Source organism: Pteropus medius, unplaced genomic scaffold (assembly GCF_902729225.1).
Source record: "Pteropus medius unplaced genomic scaffold, Ma_sr-lr_union100, whole genome shotgun sequence".
Taxonomy (NCBI): Eukaryota; Metazoa; Chordata; class Mammalia; order Chiroptera; family Pteropodidae; genus Pteropus; species Pteropus medius.
The window spans coordinates 15,744,000-15,771,596 of NW_024354499.1; the positions used below are offsets into that span (position 1 = coordinate 15,744,000).

The following is a 27,597-nucleotide window of genomic DNA, read 5'->3' on the forward strand; positions in this document are numbered from 1 at the left end:
ATCCAGTTTTGCAGGTGCCAGCAATGGGGACAAACAAGGGAACACGTGAAACCACCCGCTGTGGGGGTGCCAGGATGTGGTGAGTGCAGTGAGGACAGGCACAAAAGGAGCCCAGCTCAGGTTGACACCCTTAGCAGAGGAAGGATGGCTGCGGAGGACGACCAGCGAGACTAGGACCACCGTGCCTAAACTCGATCTTAAAGGAGGCAAAAAAGTAGTCCTGGTGAAGTAGGAGTGGGGAGCCAGGCAGCAGGCAGGCATCATTGCAAAGGCACGATGGCCAGAAGCAGCGTAGTGTGTTTGGGAAACGAGCACCAACCAGGCCCATCGAGGCGGAGTTGATGGGGGGAGGGGGCGGGAGGAGATGGGGGCCGGTCCACAGCAGCCCATGTCAGGAGCTTCCCCTGCTCATTTGCTCATTCTGTACGATTCTCTCGACTAGCCCTGGCCAACTCTAAGATACCCACCCTGGTTGATCCAAGGCCTTTATCCCTTCCTCCATGTCTCAGTGCAAGTTATTTTTCTGTGCAAAGCAAGCCCCCCTTCCCCAGTTAGAGACAGTCAGCACTTTTCCCCAAGAAACAGTGGCCCGGTCCTGGTCTCACACAGCTGCACCCTTAGAGCACCCAGGTCAGCGTGCAGCAAGCACTGAGGCAGAAACTGTCGTCCCATAATGGAGTGGAGGGAAAGAGGGAGAACCTCCTGAGAGTTCCTGGCCGGAGGAGGACAGAGGAGGGATCTAGAAATTCGGACTTGGAAGTGAACTCAGAGAAGCTCCAGTTCAACACATTCATTTTATAGAGGAAGAAAAACGGAGGCCCCAGGAGAAGGAACTTTTACAAGTAACTCAGGAAACTCTGATGGAGCTGGGACTAGCTGCCCAGACGCAGCCTACCACGCCCGGAGCGCCCGCCCTGAATTAAATGAAAGCTCCATTCAGTCCAGCAGGCGGCGACGTAGCTCCAGTTTGGGCCTAGTTGGGGTCGGGGAGGGAATCGGAATTCAGTCTGCGCGGGACCACAAGCAAAACTGAAGCATGTGCACGTTTCTTCCCAGCCAGCTGCTGCCAGTCCGGTTCACGTCCCCACTGAGCCCTTCTCCTCCGGCTGCGGCTCCGGCCCTTGCCTTTCCCAGGATGCCCGGCTCCCACGGATTCCTTGTCTTTTTACAGGCTCCTTAGCATCCTACTCTCTTTGGCGACTATGGTTACCATTGGGCGTAGGGGTGAGATGTAGGGAAAGATTTGCATTTTGACAGAGGATCAAATGACTTTAATCAAAAATGCAATTTCTAGCCCCAGATAGAGTGCGGAATATTTCGGATAGACTCGTAATCTCTCTTAACCCCTCAGTATCTACTAATTAGTCTTAAACTGCCTGTGCTATGCACCGTCCGCAGAAATAGCTAAAATGTCAACGCTTTAATGATAAGTAGGAGTCCCCGGTCTGAGAACTCTTCTTTGGGACAAGCTGGAAGTTCTCCCAACTCTCCTTCCCTCACTCGTCAGGAAATGAAAAGGTACCTACTGGAGATCCAAGGACCGTCGCAGACGCCTGGAGCCCCGCGGGGGCTGACTGGGTCGCTGCCCGCGGGTTCCCTGGAGAGGACCGCTCGACCCAGGCGCGGAGGGGCCGCCGCGGGCGTTTCCTCGCTGGTTCGTTCGGCCCTGCAGCGCCAACAGAGGGCACTGCGCCCCGGAAAGAAGAGGGGAGCATCAGGCAGGAAACGGACAGGGTCAGGGGGCTCGGGGATGTCCTGGGAGCAGGTGGAGTGTACCGACCCTGGTCCGCACAGGAAGCGGAGGTCGCTTCGAAGACAAAGGTCCGGGCAGCGGGTCCAGTCTCGCGCGCCTTTGGCTCGGGCGGGCCTGGCAGAGGGGAAAGCCTCGCGGCATTCAAGCGCAAGGTAGGTTTTAGGAACCAGGGCCTCTCTGAGATTCCTTTGGTCCACTCACCGATTTCACTCCGTTCTTATTCTGGCCTTGGAGGTGCTTGGAACCAAAGCCTCTTGGTCAACTCGTGTTCCGCTGTCAGCCACTAACAAGCCATTAGGCCCAGCCTTTTTCTTAATGATATGAATCATGGATTTTGGTTCACAGAAGTCCTGAGATAATTAGACACAGCAATGGGAGCGGGGGTACGGTGTGTGTGTGTGTGTCGGGGGCGGGGGAGCGCAGAGTGGGGTGGGGTGGGGGACGGCGCTAGGAGGTGCAGTGGTTGCCCTGGGCCCTGCTCTGAATTTGTGATTATAGCAAACCCCTAGATTCTTCTCTGCCTCAGAAGTGTACAATTAAAATTTAACCTAAAAAAGTTTGCCTTCTTTTTTGGTTAAAAATATTTTGGAAAATAGAAAATAGAAAAAAAAAATCGCTCATAGTGCGAATATAGAACTACACTCACTCATAGTTAACATTTTAGTGTAATTTATTATGTACTATTTTTTGTCTTTTTTGTTCCAGTCCTATAGTTATGCATTTTTATTTTTTTCCCCATCATTGTCATCATATTTCCTATTCAGGTTTGCAGGCTGCTTTTTAAAATTCTTACATCATACACATTTCTTTTATACGTAACATGTTCTTCATGAGTCTCACCAGATACCTACATATTTTGCCCATTTATTCCTCGGTCATTAAGTCATGTTTACTTTTTTATTATGATACAGTGATTTCTAAGTAAAATGTAATTTTAATTTTTATTTCTTAACCACCTTGAGTTCTTAAAATGTGTTACAGTTTTTTAAGTGGGTTAGGTCTCCCCTATTTGCTTTTAATTTTATTGCCCTGTGGTCTGAGAATTTGGACCGTATTTATGTTTTTTGAAGTGTGTTGTGCTTTTGTTCAATGGTTGATTCTGTAAATAACTTTAAGCATAGTTCTAAATGAATGATGGAGTATAAAATTCTATATATTAGATCAAGCTTAGTAAACTATATTATCCATACCTGCTGTGTTCTTTATTTCTATCTACTTGATCTGTTAATTTCTGAAAGAACTGTAAATTTTCAGAATATGTTTGTGGATTTATCATTTTCTTTTTATATTTCTAACAAGTTGTGCTTTGCAGATTTTATTTATTTACTAAAAAATTTCCAGCTTTATTGAGATGTAACTGACATGTAACATTGTGTAAGCTTAACGAGTATACAATGTGATGACTCCGCATATGTATATATTGCAAAATGATTACCATAATGTTAGTTAACATATCTATCACCTCACATAGTTACATTTTTTTCTGTTTGTGTGAGTTGAGAACATTTAAGATCTATTCTCTTAGCAGCTTTCAAACATAAAATACAACATAGTCACCATGTTAAGTATAGTCAACATGCTGTACATTATATCCCAGAACTTATAACTGGAAGTTTGTACCCTTTGCCCATTTCATTCCCATATTTTAAAGTGATATTATAAAGTGTAAAAATCACATGGCCGTTAAGATGATAAATAAAAATATTGGCCTATCTATCTTTTTATGCATTTTGAGTTATTTTCTTGGACTGGATTTTGAGAAGGAAATGGTCTTTAAAGCCAAATTGGCCTCTTAAGGATTTGACAAGTGCACAGTGTTGGCTGCCACATGGGAGTGCTTGCTTCATTGAACTCTGGTCATCGGCAGGTATAAAAAACCAAACCAAACCAAAACAAAACAAAAAACAGAAAACAAGAAACAAACAAACAAACAAAGAAACAAGACAGTGTGATTTCAAGAGAGGTAAGAAATGACAACACTTAAAAAATATTTTTTTCTTTGATGTTTATTGAAGTTAACTTTTTTTTTTTCCTGTAGGTCTGATAATCTGTTGAGTTTTCTTGTGTGTGGATGGTCTATTCTTGTCATTTTGTGCTTATGTTTTCTAACTTTTAACTTGAGGAGGTTACTCTATTCCAGTTCTTACGTTCTAGGAATTATGTTTATTCTACCATAAAACACTTATTGAAAAAGAAAAAAAATTAGCCCATCAAACCAGATACCTCAAGTTCACCCTGACTGCCTTCCTTCCCACTGACCTGAGCAGACCATTCAGTGTGGCACACGAAGCAGGGAGGGGTCCCGTGGGGCCTAAAGCATATACGGTGATGGTGGTGATGGAGGGGAGGGCTTCTTTAACTCTTTTTTGTTTGTTTGTTTCAGAGTAGTGAACATGTAAGGTGATTGGGCTGAAATATAGGGAAAAATTATGCCTTGGTGAGATTACATTATTTTCTTATCCCTCAGATAAAGGGAGTGTGGTGGGAAAGGAGAGGGATGCTGGAGATCTTTGCTTTTTTCAGGACTAAGAAAGAGGAGAAATGGTCTAGCTTATCACACATAAGTGCCCCTTCATTGACAGTATTCCTTCAGTATCCTTTTAATGTCCATGTGATCTGTAGAGATGGACCCTTCTTTCATTTTTGATATTAGTACTTTGTGTCTTCTCTCTTTTTTTCTTAGTTACCCTGGCTAGAAAGTTATCAATTTTATTGATGTTTTCTAAGAACTAGCTTTTAGTTTATTGATTTTTTCTACTGTTACCCTATTTTAAATTTCATTGATTTCTGCTCTAATTTTTTTCCTGCTTGCTTTAGGCTTAAGTTGCTCTCCTTTTCTTGTTTCCTAAGGTGGAAGCTTAGATTATTGATTTTATATATTCCTTCCTTTTTAATATATCCATTTAATACTATAAATTTCCTTCTAAACACTGCTTTTATGACAGCCCACAAATTTTAATAAGTTGCATTTTCATTTTAATTCAGTTTTAAATTTCTCTTGAGATTTATTCTTTGACCCATATGTTATTTAGAAGTATCTTGTTTAATTGCCGAATTTGGGGGAGATTTCCAGATATTTTTCTGATATTGATTTCTAGTTTAATTTCATTGTAGTCTGAGAACATGGTTTGTATGATTCTTTTAAAGTTGTTAAGATGTGTGTTTTTGTCCAGAATGTGGTCTGTTCTGGTGAATGTTCCATATGAGCTTGGAAAGAATGTGTATATTACTTTTGTTGGATGCAGTATTCTATAAATGTCAATTAAGTCAATTTGGTTGATAGTGCTGTTCCAGATAATTAACTCATTACTGATTTTTTCCCCTGGTGGATCTATCAATTACTTAGAGAAAGATGTTGAAATATCCAACTATAATAGAGGATTTCTATATTTCTCCTTGCAGCCCTGTCAGTTTTTGTCGCATACATTTTGATGCTCTGTTATTAGGCGCATATATGTTAAAGATTGTTAAATCTTCTGGGAGAATTGACCCCTTTAACATTATGTAATGCCTCTTTTCAATTCTTATACTTTTTCTTGTTCCGATGTCTACCCTATCTGAAATTAATATAATGACTCCAACTTTCTTTTAATTATTGTTAACATGATATAAATTTCTTCATCCCTTTATAACCCATCTGCGTCTTTACACTTAAGGTAAATTTCTTCTAGACCACCAATGGTTGGCCTTTTTAAATAAAATCTGACAATCTCTGTCTTTTGGTTGGTGTATTTAGACCATTCACATTTAAAGTTATTATTGAAGATGGAGAAAAAAACTTTTGACAAAATCCAACATTTATTTACGATAAAAACTCTCAACAAAGTGGGTATGTAGAGGAAGTGTAGCTCAATATAATAAAAACCATATATAATAAGCCTACAGTTAACATCGTACTCAAGGATGAAAAACTGAAAGCTTTTCTTTTAAGATCAAGAACAAGACAAGGATGCCCACTCTTGCCACTGTTATTCAACATAGTATTGTAAGTCTTAGTGATAGCGATTAGGCAAGAAAAAGAAATAAAAGACATCCAAATTGGAAAGGAAGAAATAAAACTGTCACCATTTGCAGATGACATGATACTACATGTAGAAAATCCTACTAAAGACTCCATCAAAAACTGTTAGAACTAACAAATGAATTCAGTAAAGTTGCAAGATGCAAAAGCAATATACAGGAAATTGTGGTGTTTTTAGATACAAATAATGAACTATCAGAAAGAGAAAGCAAGAAAAGAATTCCATTTAAAATTACGTCAAAAAGAATAAAATACCTAGCAATAATTTTAACCAAGGAAGAAAAAGATCTGTATACTGAAAACTGTAAGGCATTGTTAAGAGAAATGAAAGAAAACACAAATAAATGGAAAGATATTCCATGTTCATGGACTGGAAGACTTAATATTGTTAAAAAGGTTATACTACCCAAAGAAATCTACAAACTCAATTCAATTTCTATCAAAATTTCAATGCAATTTTTCACAGAACTAGAACAAATAATTCTAAAATTTGTACAAAATCACAAAAGACCTTGAATAGCCATAGTGATCTTCAGAAGCTGGAGGTATCATTCTCCCTGATTACAAATTATACTACAAACTTGTAATAATAAAAATAGTATGGTTTTGGCATAAAAAACAGGCACACAGATCAATGGAACAGAATAGAGATCCCAGAAATACCTAAATATATATGAACAATTAATTTATGACGAAGAAGCCAAAAACATACAATGGGGGAAAGGACAGTCTCTTCAATAAATGGTGTTGGAAAATCTGGACAGCCACATGCAAAAGAATGAAACTAGATCTTATACCATTCACAAAAATCAACTCATTTCGATTAAAGTCTTGAATGTAAGACCTGAAAGCATAAAATTTCTAGGAAAAAAAAAGGTGTTAAGCTCCTTGACATCAGTGATTTCTTTTTTTTTAAAATATAACTCCAAAGGCAAGAGACACACAAATAAACAAATGGACTACAGCAAACTGAAAAGCTTCTGCACAGTGAAGGAAACTATCAACAAAATGAAAAGGCAACCTACTGAATGGGAGAAGATATTTGCAAACCATGTTGCAAACGGGGTTAATATCCAAAATATATAAAGAACTCATACAACTCAACAACAGAAAAACAAAAAACCTGATTAGAAAATGGACAGAGGGTCTGAATAAACATTTTTCCAAAGAAGACATGCAAATGGCCAATTGACACACGAAAAAATGTTTAACCTCAGCATTTATCAGAGAAATGCAAATCAAAACCACAATGAGATATCATCCCACACCTGTTAGGATAGCTATTGTCAAAAAGACAAGAAATAAAAGTAGTAGAGAGGATATAGAGAAAAGAGAACTTTTGTACACTGTTGATGGGCATGTAAACTGGTGCAGCCACTATGGAAAACTGTATGGAGATTCCTTGCAAAAAATTAAGAACAGAACTACCATACAACCCAGCAATTCCACTTCTGGGTATTGATTTGAAGAACTCCAAGATACTAATTAGAAAAGAAATATGCACCCCTATGTTCATTGCAGCATTATTTACGATAGTCAAGATAGGGAAACAACCGAAGTGTCCATCAATAGATGATTAGAAAAATAAATGGTACATTTATTTGGAATACTGCTCAGTCATAAAAAATAAGAAAGTCTTGCCATTTGTGACAACAGAAATAGACCTTGGGGGGATGATGCTAAGTGAAATAAGTCAGATGGAAAAAGACAAATACTGTATGATACCACTTATATGTGGAACCTAAAAAAAATATTGACCGACAGCAATAAAAACAAACTCAGAGATAACAGAGATGGGTGAAGAGAATCAACAGTATGGTCATGTCTGATAACTAAACTTACAATGGTGAACACTATGTAATGTATGCAAATATCAAATTAAATGTTATACACCTGAAATATATGTAATCTTATATATCAATTTTACCACAATAGAAAAGAAATCAGATATTAGAAAAGTAGTGATTATTGATTGATGTAGCTGGATTAATACCTATCAGGTTTGTAATTGTTTTCTATTTGTTGCACTTGTTATTTACTTTTTTCTCCTCCTTGTTACTTATTTACTTTTTTCTGCTCCATCCATATAAAGAATTATTTATTAATGTTTTCCCAACACTTTCTTGAACAACATTATGTGTAGCTCTGTGTGCAGCAAAATGTGCTTCCTCATACCTCTACACAATAAAGCAGGTACAAAGATATTCATGCAACACTACCTATAAAGTGAATTTTGGGAGAAAACCAATGGGGGAGTGGGGACTTAAATTATAATTCATTGACCTAAAGGAATACCATGTAGCAGTTAAAAGTAAGCCAATACATTCATACGTCCTGGAATAAAACAAACTCTAACACATGTTATTAAGTGAAAAATAAAGTGCATAACAATACATACATCATGATTCTTTTATGTGAAAATTATATGTGTATGTGTGTATATGCACAGAAGCAGCTCTGGATGGTGGGTTTGGAAAAGCAAATAACTATTAGTTACATTTATTTTTGACAAAATTGTATTCAGATCTTTATTAAGCTTTCAAAAAATGAAAGGAGCATAAAAGTGCTTTTTGTCAGAAGGAGAAGGTCACCTGACATAAGCAACCTTTTCTAACTTTAGTGTTTAGACTGCTCATCTGAAATGGGTGCACCATACCTGCGATGGTCCAGTTCCAGAGATGCAGGGAGCAAAGATGTTCCCAAGTACCTGCCAATCCCAGTCTGCCCTTTCTTCCATTCTCTTGGACTTCGGGCAAATTTATTCAGGGTGCACACTCTGTAGTTCACAGAGATGGGGGCATGGCTCTCCAGGGCAGAGTGAGAGCCTTCTAGGATTCCAGGTGATAGTGGCAGGGAAGGCTTTGGGGGTAGGATACTGGAAGTGGGGCGGAACCCCTGATGGGAGAGGGAGGGAATCTGTTCAAAGCATGAAAGCTCCATTCGTGTGGACCTGCTCTTTTTGCCCCTGATTCGCAGAGACCCAGGGTCTGAGTAGCTTTGGTGAGGTCACAGCATGGCTATACTTTCTCTGCAGGCATCAAGAGACCGGAAAAACTGAAATACCTTCCTCTTGAGGCCCTGCAAAACACCAGAGGACTTCAATATATGCACTGAGTTGGCAACAGCTGTTGGTTACTTGCTAGCAAATGACAGATGATTTTCTCTGTGACATAGTTGCCTAGTCAGATGTGTCAATTTATTCATAAAAAGAACCAGGGTTATGGCACAAAATAGGCCTAGGATTACAATGGTATCCAGCTCGTTTAATTCAAGACTTCAAAGCCAGAAAACTCTGTTTCTGTTTCTTCTGAATTCTCCTAAGAGGAAATCATACACACAGAATCACTTATTGTAATTATGCCCCCAAAGTAAGCAAGTTAATCTCATTTGGGTAAGTGAAGTGAGGGTTTTATGCCTCCCTCTTGAGCATCACTCTGGAGTTTATTTCTGTGGTTAATTTCAGGAGTGTGCGCCCTGCAAATTAGTTCCCTGTCATTTGGAATCAAGGATGTAAAGGTCTATCGTTGTAAGACATTGCCTAATGCTTTTAAAATTTCTCCCAAAAGAGTTGCGAGGTAGTTTGATATTGTCATTTGAGGTTGGAAGACAACCCAAATGTCTGTCCAAAATGTCAGTGAGTTTGTTCTGATGGAAACTTCCTCTCAGAGGTACATTTTATTAGACATGAAGACTCAGTTTCAAGGTGTTCAATATGTCAGTTTCCCCAGGTAATGTACCCATTCAGTGTATACTAAATGTCAAGCATATATTCTTGACAAGCTGTTTATAAAATGTATCTGGAAGTAAAGGACCAAAAATAGGAAAGTTAATTTTGCTGAAGGATAAAGGAGTGCCTGCTTTTACAAATATCATATTTTCCAAATATGATTTATAAACTATAATAATTTAAATGGTAATAGCTCAATAGAAGAGAGTAGAAGGCCAAGAAGAAATATATGAAAATGTCAGAGGTCTCTGTTAACAGCAGTGAGTAAAGGATTTGGTCTGTGGTGCTGTAATCATTGGCTTTTCATGTGGGAAAAATGTAAAACTTGACTTCTATCTCAAACCATTCACAAAAGTGTATTCCAGGAAGAATAGAGAGTGAATGTGAAAAGCAAAGCTTTAAAACTTAAAAAAAAGTTTTTTATGACATAATGTAAGGACAGAATTTCTTGATCAAGACATAAAAATGCAAATCATAAAGGTCTTATGATATGTTATCATATTAAAAAAATTTTAAATTTATTTATTTAAATTAGTTTCAAGTATACAGTACATAGGTTAGATATCTCTATAGTTCATAAAACGATCCCCCCAATTGCTCCATCCCTCCCCTGGCCCTCCACCCAGCCATCTTATTAATGTTTACTGCATTTCCTCTGCCATGTTCCCCATCCCCATGACCATCCATCAACTACTTTGTACTTCTTTAACTCTTCACCCCATTCTCCCAGCCTCCAACCCCCCTTTCCTCTGTCTGTCACCAAATTGTCCACTATATTTGTGAGTCTGTTTTTGATTGATCTGTTCTTTTTGTTCCTTAGATTCTGCATATAAGTGAAATCATATGGTATTTATCTTTCTCTGTCTGACTTATTTCACTCAGCATAATAACCTCTAGGTCCATCCATGTCGTTGCAAATGGTAGGATTTCATTTTTTTAATGGCTGAGTAATATTCCATTGTATATATGAACCATAATTTCTTTATCCAATCGTCTGTTGATGGGCATTTAGGTTGCTTCCTTATCTTGGCTATTATAAATTGTGCTGCCATGAATATTGGGGTGCATAGATCTTTACGAATTATTGTTTTGGTTTTCTTTGGTTAAATACCCAGAAGTGCAATTGCTGGGTCAAAAGGTAGATCTATTTTTAATTTTTTGAGAAACCTCCAGACTGTTTTCCATAATGGCTGTACCCATTTGCAATCCCACCAACAATGTATGAGGGTTCCCTTTTCTTCACATCCTCGCCAACACTTGCTGTGTTTTGATTTATTGATCATAGCAATTGTGACAGGTGTGAGGTGATATCTCATTGTGGTTTTAATTTGCATTTTTCTGATGATTAGTGACTTTGAGCATCTTTTCATATGTCTAATAGCCATCTGTATTTCCTCTTTGGAGAAGTATCTGTTCAGGTCTTCTGCCCATTTTTTAATTGGATTGTTTGTTTTTTCGTTGTTGAGTTGTGTATGTTCTTTATATAATTTGGATATTAACCCCTTACCTAATGTTTCATTAGCGAATATCTTCTCCCAATCAGTCGGTTGTCTTTTTGTTTTGTTGATGGTTTCCTTTGCCGTACAAAAACCTTTTAGTTTGATGTAGTCCCATTTGTTTATTTTTTCTTTTGTTTCCCTTGCCTGAGGAGATATATCTGAAAAGAAATTCCTGTTAGTAATATCAGAGAGTTTACTGCTTATATTTTCTTTTAGAAGTTTTATGGTTTTGGGTCTTACATTTAAGTCTTTAATTTATTTTGAGTCTATTCTCGCATACGGTGTAAGAAGGTGGTCCAGCTGCTGCTGCTGCTGCTGCTTCGTCTTCTTCTTCTTCCTTCTTCTCCTTCTCCTTCTCCTTCTCCTTCTCCTTCTCCTTCTCCTCCTCTTTCTCCCCTTCTCCTTCTCCTTCTCCTCCTTCTCCTTCTCCTTCCTCCTTCTCCTTCCTTCTCTTCTCCCTTCTCCTTCTCCTTCTCCTTCTCTTCTTCTCCTTCTCCTTCTCTTCTTCTCCTTCTCCTTCTTCTTCTTCTTCTTCTTCTTCTTTTTGCATATATCTGTCTAATTTCCCCAACACTATTTATTGAAGAGATTGTCTTTACCCCATTGTATATTTTTACCTCTTTTGTCATTTATTAAGTGAGTGTATAGGTGTGGATTTATTTCTAGGCTCTCTATTCTGTTCTTTTGATCAATGTATCTGTTTTTATGCCAGTACCATGCTGTTTTGATTACTGTAACCTTGTAGTATAGTTTGATATGAGGTAATATGATACCTCCAACTTTGTTCTTCTTTCTCAAGATTGCTGTGGCTATTCGGGGTTTTGTATGGCTCCATATAAATTTTAGGATTATTTGTTCTAGCTCTCTGAAAAATGCCATTGGTATTTTGATAGGGATTGCATTGAATCTATAGATTGCTTTGTGTAGTATGGCCATTTTAATAATGTTGATTCTTCCTACCCATGAACATGATATACGCTTCCATTTATTTGTATCTTCTTCAATTCCTTTTTTCAATGACATAATTTTCCGAAAACAGGTCTTTTACCTCCTTGATTAATTTGATTCCCAGGTATTTTATAGTTTTCGATGCAATTTTAAATGGTATTGTTTTCTTAATTTCTCTTTATGAACATTCATCATTGATGTATAAAAATACCGCTGACTTCTGAATATTTATTTTGTAACCTGCTACTTTACTGAATTCGTTGATCAGTTCTAACAGTTTTTTTGGTGGAATCCTTAGGGTTCTCTCTATATAGTATCATGTCATCAGCAAATAATGAGAGTTTTACTTCTTCCTTTCCAATTCAGATGCATGTTATCTGGCTTTAGGTCCCTGTGGACAACGCTCTTCTAGTGGCAGGACTGCACAGCTGCCAGAAAATGCCTTAGGCCTCGTTCTCAGTCATGTGGCCATGGTTCCTGTAGATAAACATGTCCCTTCCACTAACATGCTCCATAATGAGGAATAATGTTTCCTCGGTGTCAGTAAGCTCAAATAACTTTATGATATTCTGATCATTAAAGGCCTTCATGCAGAGAACTTCTCAGAAAACTCTGGAGGAGGCCTGCTGATTAATGACTTTGACAGCCACCTCTGTCCTAGTCAGAATGTGCTAGGCCAACCTCACCTTGACAAAGGTTTCCTGGTCAGTGGTGTTCAGGAGTTCGTAATGGCCAACATGGGGCTTCCTCATCAGCAGATGGCTGCAAGGTCTTGCAGCATGGTGACCTGCTAACTCCACTAACTGACAACACTAATAATGCTAACTATGCTTACTAACTCTGCTAACAAACAGCACTAACTCTACTGTGCTAACCAATACTAACGATGCTAACTATGATCACCAACTATGCTAATAAACAATAATAACTATACTAACCATGCCAACAAAGCTAAAAAAATTAAAGAAAAAAATGAGAAAAAAAAACAAAAAAAATAAAAAATGAGAAAAGAACAAAAGATTGAGAAAAAGAAAATAGAAAAAAGAGAAAAAGATGAAAAGAATAAAGAAAGATGAGAAAAAGAACAAAGAAAAACAAGAAAAAGGAAAAAATTAAAGAAAAATGAGACAAGGGAAAAAGAATAAAGAAAAATACACAAAATAGAAATAGAAAAAAAAAAAAAAAGAGTTAACCGTCTGGTGACAGGTCACCAGAAATCAGCTTCCTGGGTTATGAGGACAAAAACCTCAGAGGTCAGAGCAAGAAATGGACCGATCATGGCTGGGAATTAACTATAGCAGTTTTCTCACTTTTTGGTCTCAAGACAGCATTACTCTGAAAAAAATTTCAAAGAGCTTTTTGTTTATGTGGGATGTTAAAGACTCATATTTCCTTTATTAGAAATTAAAATCTGTGGGCCTTTTTATTTATAATTTGAAAATCTGTAATAATTTTTGTCTTTTAATAAAAGACCTCATAATATACTTAAAATATTTAATTCCTTTGAATTTCAACTTAACCGACATCAGGATACTGTAGGAAAATATTCTGCTGCATAAGACATGATAAAATATGTTATGTACATTTATAAAACTGAGAGAAAGATAGCTTTCATCATATTTTTGCTAATAAGACCATGAGCAGATTTTCATACAAAATCCTGGAGATGAGAGGGCAGGGGGTTGATGTATTCAAAGCATTGAAAGAAAATATCTTATATCTGATAGAACTGTCCTTTAAAAATGAGGGAGCAAATAAGAAATTCTGAGAGAATTCTTTACCACTAAACCTGCCCTGCATGAATGAAGTCCTTCAGGTCAGAATAAAAGGACATTGGACAGTAACTCAAAGCCTTATGAAGAAGGAGTTCTTTCAATAAATGGATGATTATAAAAGCTAGTGCTATTGTAAATTTTGTATAGCTCCACTTTTTTATTTTCTACTCGATTTAAGAGACTAATGTATTAAAAAAATAATGAAATGCATAAAGATGTAGTTTTGTGACATCAATAACTGAAAGGAGATGGGGTCAGAGCTCTGTAGAAGTACAGTTTTTATATCTTCTTGAAGTTAAGCTGGTATAAATTTACATAAGAGTTTTATAACTTTACAATGTTAAGTCATTCAAGTGACCAAAATGTATTTGTCATATGTATTTGGTCTTCATCATGTGTTCCTGGCTCACAGAACTCCAAATCCTGGAATATCCTGAGCAGTAAGGGCAATGGGAACATATTATATCACAATATTTGGCTTCTTGTCCTCAGTTCTTAAAAACTCTTCAGAGCCATAAAGGTGATATTGGTGTCTTGTTATTCATAACAAGTCCCTTTCTACAACAACTGGGTTTATGTAAATAAGGTGACTTTCAGAAAGCATCTAGGGATGAGGGCTGATTACCAGGAAAACAAACCATGAATAGAGGGTTGGAACTTTCAGTCCCACTGCTTGATTTCCAAAAAGAGGAGATGAGAGTTGGAGGTTGGATCAATCATCAATGGCCAATGAGTAAATCATTCATGCTCATGCAATGAAGACTCAAAGAAATCCAAAAGAAGGGGGTTCAAGGAACTTCCACACTGAGGAACCAGAATGCTTCCATGAGCCACCACGCCTGGCCCCAAATGCCACAGGGACAGAAACTCCTGTTTTAGACCTCACTGTACATATCTCTTCATCTAGCATCTCGTCATCTAGATTTGTACCCTTTAATATCCTCTGTAATAAACCAGTAATCTGGCAAAAAAAAAAAAAGAATATGAAACAAACCCAGTTAAGTACAAAGTTAAAGAACAAATCTCAGATCAGGAAAAGATATTTATAATGCATAGAAACAACAAAAGATCATTATTCATAATACATAAGAACAACACAAAGAAATAAGATAAAGACAAATAATTCAATTAAAATGAGCAAAGGATATGAACCAGCCAATATTCATATAAAAAGACACTAAACCTTATTTGAATAAAGGAAATGCAAATTAAAACAACTGCTATACTTTATAACCAGATTAACAAGACTAATTATATCAAGCATGAGTGAAGAAATGGCCAAAGAACTTTTATGTAATATAGATGATGTAAAAACTTCACTTCTTTAAAATGACTTTTCTCTTTTCTTTCTCCTTGATTCAGACTGGTTTTGTTTTTTCTAATAGCACCATAACTCATATGCTTTTTTTCTCTCCTTATCCTTCCATCTTTGCATGTACTGCAGGACCACTCCCTTAATTATTAAGCCCTTTAGACATCAGATTCTGGTCAGCATCAAACAATCTTAGGAACAGGGCCTCAAGTCTGTTGACCAAAGAAACAGTTTCAGTCAAACTAAAGATTTCATCTAGGCCTCGGCTACGTTTCAGCTCTAGACTCACGAAGGCAGAATGACCCTATTGATCACATCCACTCAAAACCAGACAGAACTATGCTATGACTGACATTAGGACCTGATGCCATTATCAACTGCCTCCTACTCTAGCTCTGACTAATCAGTAGAGCTCACAACTCCAACTCTCTTAGTTACCATGACTGATGAGTTTTCCCCTATATAACTTAACTCCTAGAGACCATCAGGGAGCCAGATCTTTGAGCACTAGCTTATTTGTGGCTCTGGGCTTGGCACCATGTCCTTAAATAAACCCTTAATTCCTTTCCTGCAAACCCCTGTTTGTATGTCGTTTGGCTTTGATGCATGTAGGCAAGTGAACCCCTTTTGGTTAGGCTACAATGGGAATATAAATTGTTACAACCACTTTGGAGACAATTTGGTAATATCTACTAAAAATAAAGATGCTCACCATTTCTCCAACTCCTCAACCCCAGCACTTCCACTTTTAGGTTCATTACTCAGAGAAATTTTGAAGTATAAGAATGTTCACAGAGGTTCAAAGAACAGAAACTGGAAATTTGTAATAACAAACATTGGAAAAAAACATAAATATTGAATAATAGAGGAATGAATAAAAAATAGAGATAAATGAAATAACACAATGAATGAGATAGATCCACAGGCATCAAAAATAAATCTCAAAAGTGTGATGTTCAAAGAAATAAGTAAATTTTTTAAAAATAATTTTTATTTTTCAATTATAGTTGACACACAATATTATATTAGTTTCAGGTGTACAACATAGTGATTAGACATTTATATAACTTCTTAAGTGATCACTCTGATGAATCTAGTACCCATCTGACACCATACATAGTTATTACAATATTATTGACTATATTTCTTATGCTATACTTTGCCCTCCCTTGACTATTTTGTAACTACCAATTTTGGCTTCTCAATCCCTTCCCCTTTTTTACCCTTCAAAACCTCTCTCATCTAGCAATCATCAAAATTCTCTCTGTTTCTATAACTTTGTTTCTGTTTTATTTGTTCATTTATTTTGTTTTTTACATTCCACATATAAGTGAAATAATATGGTATTTGTCTTTTCTCTGTCTTATTTCACCCAGCATCACACCCTCTAGGACCATCCATGTTGTTGCAGGTGGCAAGATTTCATTCTTTTTTTTTATGGCCGAGTAATATTCCATTATATATATATGTACCACTGCTTTATCTGTTTTTCTATTGATGGACACAGTTTGCTTCTATATCTTGGCTATTGTAAACAATGCCGCAGTGAACATACGGGTGCATAGATCTTTTTGAATTAATGTTTTGAATTTCTTCATATAAATACCCAGAAGTGGAATTACTGGGTCCTTTGTTGTCTCTTGTTAAAGCCTTTATTTTAAAGTCTATTTTGTCTGATATAAGTACTGTTACCCCAGCTTTTCTTTTTCATTTCCATTTTCACAAAGTATCTTTTTCCATTCCTTTTTTTTCAGTCTTTGTGTGTCTTCTGATCCAAAATGAGTCTCTTGGAGGCAGCATATGTAAGGGTCTTGTTTTCTTATCCATTCAGCCACCATAAGTCTTTTGATTGGTGCATTTAATTTATTTACATTTAAAGTAATTGTTGGTAAATATGTAGTTATTGCCATTTTATTATTTATATTTTTGATCTCCCCCTTCCTCTCCCCCTCCCCTCCCCCTTCTTCTCCTTCTCCTTCTTCTTCTTCTCAAAGAAGTCTCTTTAATATTTCTTGTAATACTGGTTTGGTGGTGATAAATTCCTTTAGCTTTTTCTTGTCTGGGAAGCTCTTTATCTATCCTTCGACTCTAAATGATAGCTTTGCTGGGTAGAGTAATCTTGATTGTAGGTCCTTGCTTTTCATCACTTTGAATATTTCCTGCCAATCCCTTTTGGCCTATAATGTTTCTTTTGAGAAATCTGCTGACAGTCTTATGGGAGCTCCCTTGTAGGCAACTAATTGCTTTTCTCTTGCTGCTATTAAGAGTCTCTTTTTCTCTTTAACCTTTAGCATTTTAATTTTGATATATCTTGCTGTGGGCCTCTTTGGGTTCATCTTGTTTGGGATTTTCTGTGCTTGCTGGGCTTGTGTGTCTATTTCCTTCAACAAGTTAAGGAAGTTTTCAATAATTATTTCTTCAATTAGTTTTTCAATTCCTCGCTCTCTCTCTTCTCCTTCTGGTACCCCTATGATGTGAATGTTGGTATGCTTGGTGTTGTCCAAGAGGCCCCTTAAACTATTCTCATTTTTTTTTGGACTATTTTTTCTTGTTGGTCTGATTGAGTGGTTTCTGCTATCTTGTCTTTCAGATTGCTGATTTAGTCCTCTGCTTCATCTAATCTACTATTGATTTCCTCTAACAAATTTTTCATTTAAATTATTGTATTCTTCATTTCTGACTAGTTCTTTTTTATGTTTCTATCTACATTTTTTATGTTTCCTATCTCTTTGCTGAAGTTTTCACTGAGTTCATCTACTCTTCCTCTAAATTCATTGAGCATCCTTACAACCAGTGTTTTGAACTCTGCATCTCATAGATTATCTCCATTTTATTTAGTTCTTTTCCTGGAGCTTTGTTGTGTTCTTTCATTTGGGACATGTTCTTTCTTTGTCTCCCAATTTTGACTACTTCCCTATGTTTGTTTCTATGTATTAAGTAGAGTTGTTATTTCTCTTGGACTTAGTAGAGTGGCCTTGTGTATTAGGTTTCCTGTGGTGCCCAGTGTCACAGTCTCACTGGTCACTTGAGCAGAGTGCCCCAGGTGTCTTCATTGTGTGGGTTGTGTGTGCCCTCCTGTTGTTATTAAGCATTGATTGTTTTTGGCATGTCAGTGGGAGAGATTGACCTGAGGCTGATTGGTTCTGAGGACTGGCCATGACTACAGTGGAGGAGATTTGCACAGGGGCTGACCTTATGAGGCAGGATTTGCTTTAGCAGGACTCTGGTGCCTGCTGAGTCTGCCCTTTGGATGTGTCATTTGTGGAGGTGGTTGAGTGGTGCTCTGTTGTAGTTCAAAGCTGGCCACGGGATGTGTTGATTCTGGGGTCTCTTGGGAGAGGCTGTGGTGCAGGTCAAGTTCAGCTGCTGCCTGTGTCCTGCCCAGGGCCACTTGGTACAAGCTACAAAATGATCTTCAGATGGTTGCCACTTGTACTGAGTTTGAAGGTGCCTGGGAGAAGCTGGGCTATCAACTGAGGGTGGCTCTTGCTACTACTAGGCTTGGAACTACTTAGCAAGGGGTGTGGGGCACACCAAGGCCAGATGCTGCTTGTTTGGGGTTTTTGAATCTTTGAGTGATTTTAGAAAAGTCTGCAGCTCAAACCAAGACAAGACATTTGTAAGAAAAAGCCAGTGGAAGTAGCTTGGGTAGGCCTGCAAGTTGGGTGGGGCAGAGTCTGAGGGAATCACCAGGGTGGGGCAAATGGTGTTAGCCAGGTTGATGGAGATTCAGATATGGTGGCTACCTGCATGCTTGGAGTGGGGAGGGCTCAAAAGAGAACCAATGCTTTCTGCCAGCACTTCTCTCTGAGGGAAAGGTTCTCCCCTGCTCAGCATTTATCTACTCCATTATCTTGACATGAAGCCAGCAAATTTCTTAAGTATACATGCAATCTGACATCATTTACAAAAAATAAAATGACATGTAAATAATGCTATATATAATTTATTATTATATCATTATTTTTAAGCATATACTTATATAAGTATTACAAGTGTAAAAGTATAAAAGCCTGGACAGGTAGAATCCACAAACCTCAGGATATGAATTACCTTGGTGGTGAGTGGTAGTGGAGGATGAAATGGTGATAAAGTAAGTACTAACATTTTATTTTTTATGAAATAAAAAACTGAAGAAAATTTGACAAAATGTTAAAATTTGCAAATCTGATAGTGGGTATTTGGGCATCTATTATATAACTTTTAGTTATATAAAGAAAATAACTTGTCTTTACATTTGACATATTTCATACTTAAAACAAAAATTTAAAACTGTCCTCTTTAGAAGATTAATAGAATAATTACATGTAATGAATACCTGCTGTATTCCAGGCAGGATTAAACTACTAGTTATACTTGGATTTCAATTCTGTGGGAGATTGGTGCCCTATTATTACCTGCCTTGTGCAAGGGGCAACAGTACTAGAATTTTGAAGATTAACTAAACATCTTTTGCTTGCCTTGAGTGAGGGTGAGATTTAGGCTATTCAAAAGTAACCAGGCAAATCATACATCCTTTAAGAGATTAGTATTCAAAATATGTAAAGAACTCATACAACTCAATAGCAAAAAACCACAAACAATTCTATTTAAAAACAAGCAGAGAATTGAATAGATATTTTCCCAAAGAAGACATACAAATGGCCAGGTATGTGAAAAGATTTTCAACATCACTAGTCATCATAAAAATGCAAATCAAAACCTCAATGAGGTATCACCTCAGAAGTGTTAGAATGGCTATTATCAAAAAGACAAGAGATAAATGTTGGTGAAGATGTGGAGAAAAGGATTGTTGTGGGAATGTAAATTGAACAACTACTATGCAAAACAGTATGATGATTTATCAAAAAGTTAAAAGTAGAAATATCATATGATTTATTACTTCCACTTCTGGGCATATACTCAAAGGAAACAAAATTGCTATCTATCTTGAAGAGATATCTGCATCCCTATATTAATTGCAACATTATTTATAATGGCCAAGATATGGAAACAACTTGTGTCTATTGATAGACGAGTGGATAAAGAAGGTACATATATATAATGGAATACTATTTGGTCATATAAACAAAGAAAATCCTGCCATTTGCAACAACATGGACAAATCTTGAGGGTATTATGCTAAGTGAAATAAGTCAACAAGTAAAGACAAATATTATATGATCTCACACGTGGAATCTAAAAAAACTAACTCATAGAAATAGGGAACAATTAGTGGTTGCCAGAGATGAGGGTGGGCGTGAGAAAAATAGGTAAAGGGGGTTAAAAGGCACAAATTTCCAGTTATAAAATAAATGTCATGGGGATATAATGTACAGCATGACAGTTATAATGTACAGTGATTACAGTTAACGATGTCATATTGCATATTTGAAAGTTGCTAAGAAAGTAGATCTTAAAAGTTCTCATCACAAGAAATAATTTTTTAACCATGTATGGTGATAGATGTTAACTAGACTTATTGCGGTAATCATTTTGCAATATATGCATACATCAGATTATTACGTTGTGCCCTTTAAACTAATACAGTGTTATATGTCAATTATATCACAATAAAACTGTGAGAAAAATTGCCAGGGTCACTTGCCCAGGGTCACACAGGCTGCCCAGGTCTATCAGGTACCAGTCGCTGCCCTAACTACTGATCTATCCTGTCTGCCCCATTTGCTCCTACCCACCTTCCCTCTTCTCCTGAACCACTCTTTGTAGCTGGGTTTACTTGGTTTGAAAGGGCCAACTTATTATTTTTTTCCCCAAATAATCCAATAACTCTGACTTTTTACCAGGTTACATAGGCCTTCCCCTATGCTTTCCTCCAAACTCACAGGCTTGTTGCTCCTTAAAATCTCAAGGAACAGCTGTGCTATTTCTGGCACCTGTGTAGGAAGTAGGTAAGGCATTGTTGTCAGGTCACCTGGGATTGAATCCTAGCTCTCCAATTTATTAAATTCTGTAGAGCCTCTCTGAGCCTTAGTGTCCTTACCTGTTAAAGGTGTCACTGATATTTGTTGTATTAGGCTGTTAAGAAAGTAAACAGAAAAAGGGATGGACAGCTCCCAGTATGGTGCTGGCACCTGGGAAGTACTTGGCAGATGGGAGCTTTATTACTCTTACGTCTTGTGATGAGGAAGAAGAAGGAGTCCAGTCCTGTCAGGCACACTCAAGCTAAGACGCAGCAGGGCTCTTTCACACTGTGGCCCAGGCTGGGATGCAGGGCAAGTTGGAGCCCATTGCAGCGGGGCCTGAAAGCAAGTAGAGTGATTGTTTTTAAATCAGCGTGGACCCCCAAGTGGAACATCTTCCTTCTCAAGGAAAACCCCTTCAAAACCTTTGGAAAATCACAGTTTCACTTTTAGCAAGCCCCTGCTGCAGTGAGGGAAAGCCCCCACAGTAACCAGTCTCCTCCAAAGGAAGCGTTCTCTTGACAGAGCTGTGCTTACTCATGCCTCCTGCTTCCTGCACCCTTCCCTTCCCACTGGTTAATTCCTTAGCTCCACCCTGTCCTGACTCCTTTATTCTGTTGCATTTCCTGGTCCCACTCCTCTTTCATTTGGGAGGGATGCACTTTGGGTACTGCTTTCGGATTCTGGATTATCCATTTGCTGCAGCCTGAGTGAGGGGCCTCTGCCTGGCAGCCTCAGTGAGGTCTCCTTTGCTGCCTTCCCAAGCAACTCTGTGCAACTCAGCACTTAGATTAGGGTTTCCGAATAAGCCTGCCCTAATATGCCCCAGGCACGTGGTAGAGATGAAACAGGTACCTTATCTAGGGTTTGAGTTCCTGCCATATTTATAGCATAAGCTGTATGCTTTATCTCTATAAACACAGCTGGCAGGTCTGTGCACTACAAGGAAAGATATTCCACTTGGGAAACATAGAGTTTTAAAAGGCTGCCTTCTTCTAAGAAGTGAAAGAAACGATTGATAAATTGAACTTCATTAAAATTAAAAGCTGTTGCTCTGTTAAATCAATGTCAGGAGAATGATCAGACAAGCCATACACTTGGAGAAAATATATGCAAAAGACACATCTGATAAAGACACAAAAAGCTCAACAATAAGAAAACAAACAAGCTGATTAAAAAATGGGCCAAAAGTTTTAACAGACACCTTACCAAAGGAGACACACAGATGGCAAATAAACATAAGAAAAAATGCTCCACATTATAAGTTATCAGGGAAAGGCAAATCAAAACAACAATGAGATACCATTATATGCCTATTAGAATGACCAAAATCCAAAACACTGACAATACCAAATGCTGGTGAGGAAATGGAACGACAGGAACCCTCGTTCATTGCTGGTGGGAATGCAAAAAGGTAGAGCTACTTTGGAAGACAGTTTACTAGTTTTTTACAAAACTAAACATACTCTTATACGATCCAAAAGTCATACTCCTTGTTTTTCATCCAAAGGTGCTGAAAACATATAGCAGCTTTATTCGTAATTGCCAAATTGGTAGCAACCAAGATGTCCTTCAGTAGGTGAATGGGTGAATAAACTGTGGAATATCCAGACAATGGAATATTATTCAGTACCCAAAAGAAACGAGCTATCAAGCCATGGAAAAACATGAGGGAACCTCAAATGCATGTTACTAAGTGATTGAAGACAATCTGAAAAGACTCTATACTGTAGGATTACAGCTATATGACATTCTGGAAAGGACAAAACTGTGGAGACAGTAAAAAGATCGGTGGTTGTCAGTGATTAGAGGGGAGGGAGAGATGAACAGGAAGAGCATAGAGGATTTGTCTAAAACCATAGAATGTACAACATCCAGAGTGAACCCTCAGGTAAATTGTGGACTTTGGGTGATAATTATGTGTCAATGTAGGTTCATGTATTCTAACAAATGTACCACTCTGGTGGAAGATGTCGATAATGGGGAGATTACGCAAGTGTGGGACCCAGGAGTTTATGAGAAATCTCTGTATCTTCCCCTAACATTGCTCTAAAAATAGTCTTTTAAAAAATGTGGCAATCTTCTATTACAAAATCATATCAATGCTTACCAAGTATTTCCCACCTATAACCCAGCAAGGGTTAAAAAAGGTGATACATATTGTGGGTAAAAGTGGGGTAAAACTGGATACAAGCTAGTGGCCTGGAACGCAATTTGATATCAAGTATTAAAAGCTATAAAAATGTTTACACCCATATGCTCAGTAATTCCAACCTGGAAAATTTCCCCAGTCGATATAATCTTAAACTTGGCACAATGTGGTATGAATAGAGATGCTAAATATTGGAAGCAAGTGAAATGTTAAGAAATAAAGAATTATTTAAGTAAACTCTGATAATCCTTTCAATATAATTTTAAGCATTAAAATTATAAGTGTTATAATTATGAACCTATGTAGGAACAAGAAAAATACTATGATATATTTTATAAAAACCTACATTCAGCATGATTAAACTATGTAAAAAATGTTTTGAAAACATTAGAAGAAAATACATGGAGATGCTTTTCGTTTGCTCTTTTTTTCTAGTTCCTAAATTTCTTCAATGTATTTTACTGCAATTATATTGCTTTTACAAATGGAAGACTTAAAAATAACTCACTTCCCTTTCAGGGGGAGAAATGCTCAGTGCAAAGACGCATTCCACTGCAGACAGCCTTCAGAACTGGGCATTTTTCTTTTGGGGGCTGAATCAAGCAGTGTGTGTGTCACTTTTTGTCCCATACTATCTATGCCATTTATTTATATGTTGTCTCATAATTCTCCGGGTTCATGTATTTATATCTTTCTCCACAACTATTAAGAATTTTTAAAATTGTGGTAAAAGAAGTAACAAAATTTACCATTTTAACCATTTTTAAGTGTACATTTCGATATCATTATATATATTCACACTGCTGTTGCAAACCATCAGCACCATCCATCTCCAGGACTTTTTCATCATCCCCATTTCTCTTCCTCCCAGCCCCTTGCTACTACCATTCTGCTTTCTGTCTCCATGAATTCGACTATTTTAGGTGCCTCATATAAGTGGAATCATACATTTGTATTTCTTCCATAACCATTTTTAAAGCTCTCTGAGGATAAGGACCAGTCCCTGATTTGTTTTCATTTTACGATGTTTATTTGCTCATCATTGTGATATTTATTGTGCTAGGCCGGTGGTTAAGCAACACTCAAGAAGCATATGTGGTCTCTGAGACTGACAGAGTAGCAGAACAGAGATAACAAGGAAAACACAGAGAAGAAAGAACAGAGTGTGATAAGCTCCTAAGTGTGGTGACAAACAACCCCGTAGGGCCTTCTGGAAAATCTGAATGTTTGTAGGATGCACTGGGGAGTGGTCCCTCAGGAGGGTGAAGAGGAGCCCTGGGGGCCCGGTCAGAGGGAGGGGAGCACAAAGCCTGAAGAGGGAGAGGCCTTCTTGCAGTATGTGCATTTGTGTGTGCATGCATGTAAGTGTGGGGGGAGTCTGTGTGCAGAGGTCCTGCGGGAGATGGCAAGCCTGAGAAGAAGAAGGAGGGTCCTGGGCTTGTCCGAGCATACAGCAAGATGAGAAACAAATGCCAGCACTTCATGCTGGGCACTGAAACTGCCACACTTTGCACCCATATGACTTCTTGGGCCAGGTACCCAGTAGCCAGGCTTCTCAGACACTGAGGCTGAGGCTGAGGCGCAGATCAGTGCAGCCTCTCCACGGCTAAGTGGGCTCGTGCCGTGGCTACCACTTTGTTCTGTGTCTTTGTGCATTGCTAGGCGGCTGTGTGTACAGTGTCTGGCATTAAGCAGGGAGACAATTGTTATTTCCAATTTGTAGGAGTGGAAACCGAGGCTTAGGGATGAGAAGCCAGCTGCGCAAGGTGAAGGAGCAAGTAAGTAAAGAATGAATGTGTGATTGGATGAATCGGGAAATGAAAAGAATAAAAAGGTCTGCCCCCATCCCCAACTATATCCTCCCAAGGTCCTGGGCTAAGGGGCTTCTCATCATTCCACTGGCCTGGGGAAGAGAGAGGAAAGCCGGAGGGTGGAGGAGGGGAGAGGTGGGAAGAGCAGGGCCCAACACAGAAGATGAAAAAAGATTTTAGTCTCTTTAGAGCAGGCTCAAGTGTGCTTTCTTGTGCTTCTTTCCTAAAGCTTTGACCTAACTTACTGTAAATGCAATGTATGTCCTCTATTTTCTTTAGTTATTTGCATAAACATTCTCTGAGTCTCACAAAACCTTTATGACCACAGTTTTTGAACTTTGAATAACGATCTATCGAGTAAATGGAAGACATTTATTAAAATTCCCGCTTACTGTCGATCATTTAGGTTGTTTTCCATATTTCTAAAATACATAAACAGTGCTATTAAATAATGCTAATAATACTGAAAGTGATATTTCCTGAGGCTTGACCTCCAGACTGGGTTTCAAAAGTCTGAGCAATTTCTTTGGGCCCTGTGGGTTTCAAAAGTCTGAGCAATTTCTTTGGGCCCTGTGGGTTTTGACCCTCCGCAGTGCTTTAGGCAGCTGCGGACGTGCTGAGGAGGCTAGGGACAAAACCCAGATGACACCGCATCTGTGTTTGTAAGTGAACTTGTTCCTCCGGTCCCAGGCAGGTGGTTAGGGGCGGGGGTGCTGGAGGAGGGAGGGGCTGTCCTACATTACATTCCCACATGAAAGGGGCAGGTGCTCAGGTGGGACCCAGGGTGGCAGCAGCTCTGCCTGACACTCCCGGCTTGTGAGGGGTGATCACCTGCTTCAAGCCATCCCCTCAACTCCTCCTTGGGACATTTCCTTTAACTTCCTCGAGAAAAGGCCCGGGGCTCAAGGCCCAGGGAGTTTTATACATTTTAACCTGATTCTATTTCAAGTGTAGCCGGAGACCGTCACTGTTGCAGCAACCCCCAAGCATGTAGGCAGAAGGTTGTGATCAGCTTTTGGTCACGGTGATTACTCTGGACTCTGAGAATGGCTACTCTGGCAGGCACCACCCAGCACCACCCTCCCAGGTGGGAGAAGCTCTGAGCTAGATGGACGTCTCAAAGCTCAGGGAGAGACCCCAGTCCTGGGACCCTGGGGTCCAGCCAGTTCAGCTTCCTATTGGCTGATCCCCATTGGCCAGACACCTCGGGGAAGAAACCAACAGAAAATGTGTGCAGAAGCAACGAGAGAGGAGAAAAGTACTTGACCACTCTTGGCTTCCACCTCCAGGTCTGAATGGTCAGCAGACCATAACTAGAGCTTCCCAGAAAGGGCTACTTTCTTCTCATGCTACTCACCTCCTGCCCATCCAACTCTGCTCTTTATTGCCATTACCTGACTGTGCCAGGCTGCATGACTCAGCACGTGTCTGTCAGCACCTGCAGAGACACACCGTGGAGAGCAGCCGCAGACCCTGTCCTCAGGAAGGAGACATGAGGCACATGCTGTCATGAACACGAGCGTATACCTGGATGTGTAGATGTGGACGGCTAAAGCTCTTGGAGGAAAAGGTCCTAGACAGCTTCTCCAAGCTTTGGTAAATTTGTAGACCAAGCAGGCTGAGGCACTTGTGTTTTTAGGTGGTTTTTAGAGAGTCTCATTTATTGACGTGCCCTTGAAAACCTGGAAGGAAGTGTGGTCTTGTGGGGGAGCGCTGTGTAGGCAACCAAAGGCCTGTACTGTCTTCTGAGCTTTACTCCTTATTGTCAGAGGGGTCCATGTGGGCCACTGAAGTGAAGAGGCAGTCACACCTACCCCCTGCTTAGCCAGGGACATCTCCCCAGTTGTATGGCAGACAATGGAGTTATGAAGTCAATGTGCACCTCCCTAAAACAAAACAAAACAAAACAAAAAGTGACACTAAAAGGTGCCTTCTTGCAAACAACAAAATATTCTGAGAATCTGTGACATTAATTTGTAAATGAAGAGGAAACAGGAGCCACTGATCAATTTATAATGATATCATTGACATGGACTGAAGGAGCACCAACAGACTGTGCTAGCAGTGGGTACGTTGCTTGAGCCCTGTCACGTGAGAAGAACTGCAGCGTGCCTTCTTAACGTTCTCTATATGGTGGCTTACTGTGTCACTGCTGGGTGAGAAGTGTGACAATTAAAAATACTCTCTTCTTGTAAAAAAGAAGAGCAAGTTCAGATTATTTCTATAGAATACAGTGGCATTTGCTGCCTTGCATTGTTGGTAGCTTCCTTGAGTGGGCTAGCGAGGGTGGAGTGACAGCTGGCACACTGGGAAATGTCAATGGAAATGGTCACACATGAACAACACTGAATTTCACAGCATCAAAAAGGTTGTCTTGATGCATTAGTGATTCAAAACTGCAGTCAAGTGTAAGCCATTGAGTAGACTTGCTTTTGAAGAGTTCTTGGAAACTTGCAGGGCTTCCTTAAAGAAAAACGCTTTCTGGCAGAACTAGTTAAATGTGAATTGGGTTGCCCAGAGAATGTGAGTTCCATGCCACAGGAGGTGTTTAAATCCGGGTGGATGAGCACTTGGCAGGGTTGTCATAAAGTATTACTTGGGAAGGTGAATTAGATAGACTTTAAGTTCCTTTTCCAACATGGAGGTCTATAACGCTAAAGGATCAGATTTAATCAGTCACAAAGATTTTTGAATTT

The 27,597-nt window shown here is 38.8% G+C and overlaps 1 protein-coding gene across 1 annotated transcript; it reads left to right on the top strand.

The window, feature by feature from the left end:
* Positions 1–1,202: 1,202 nt before the first annotated feature.
* On the top strand, positions 1,203–27,565 carry LOC120594493 (uncharacterized). Its single transcript, XM_039852519.1, has 4 exons — positions 1,203–1,224; positions 1,508–1,905; positions 24,814–24,868; positions 26,191–27,565. Exons 1-4 carry the CDS (start codon positions 1,203–1,205, stop codon positions 26,412–26,414), a joined length of 699 nt encoding a protein of 232 aa, XP_039708453.1. The 3' UTR covers positions 26,415–27,565.
* Positions 27,566–27,597: the final 32 nt, after the last annotated feature.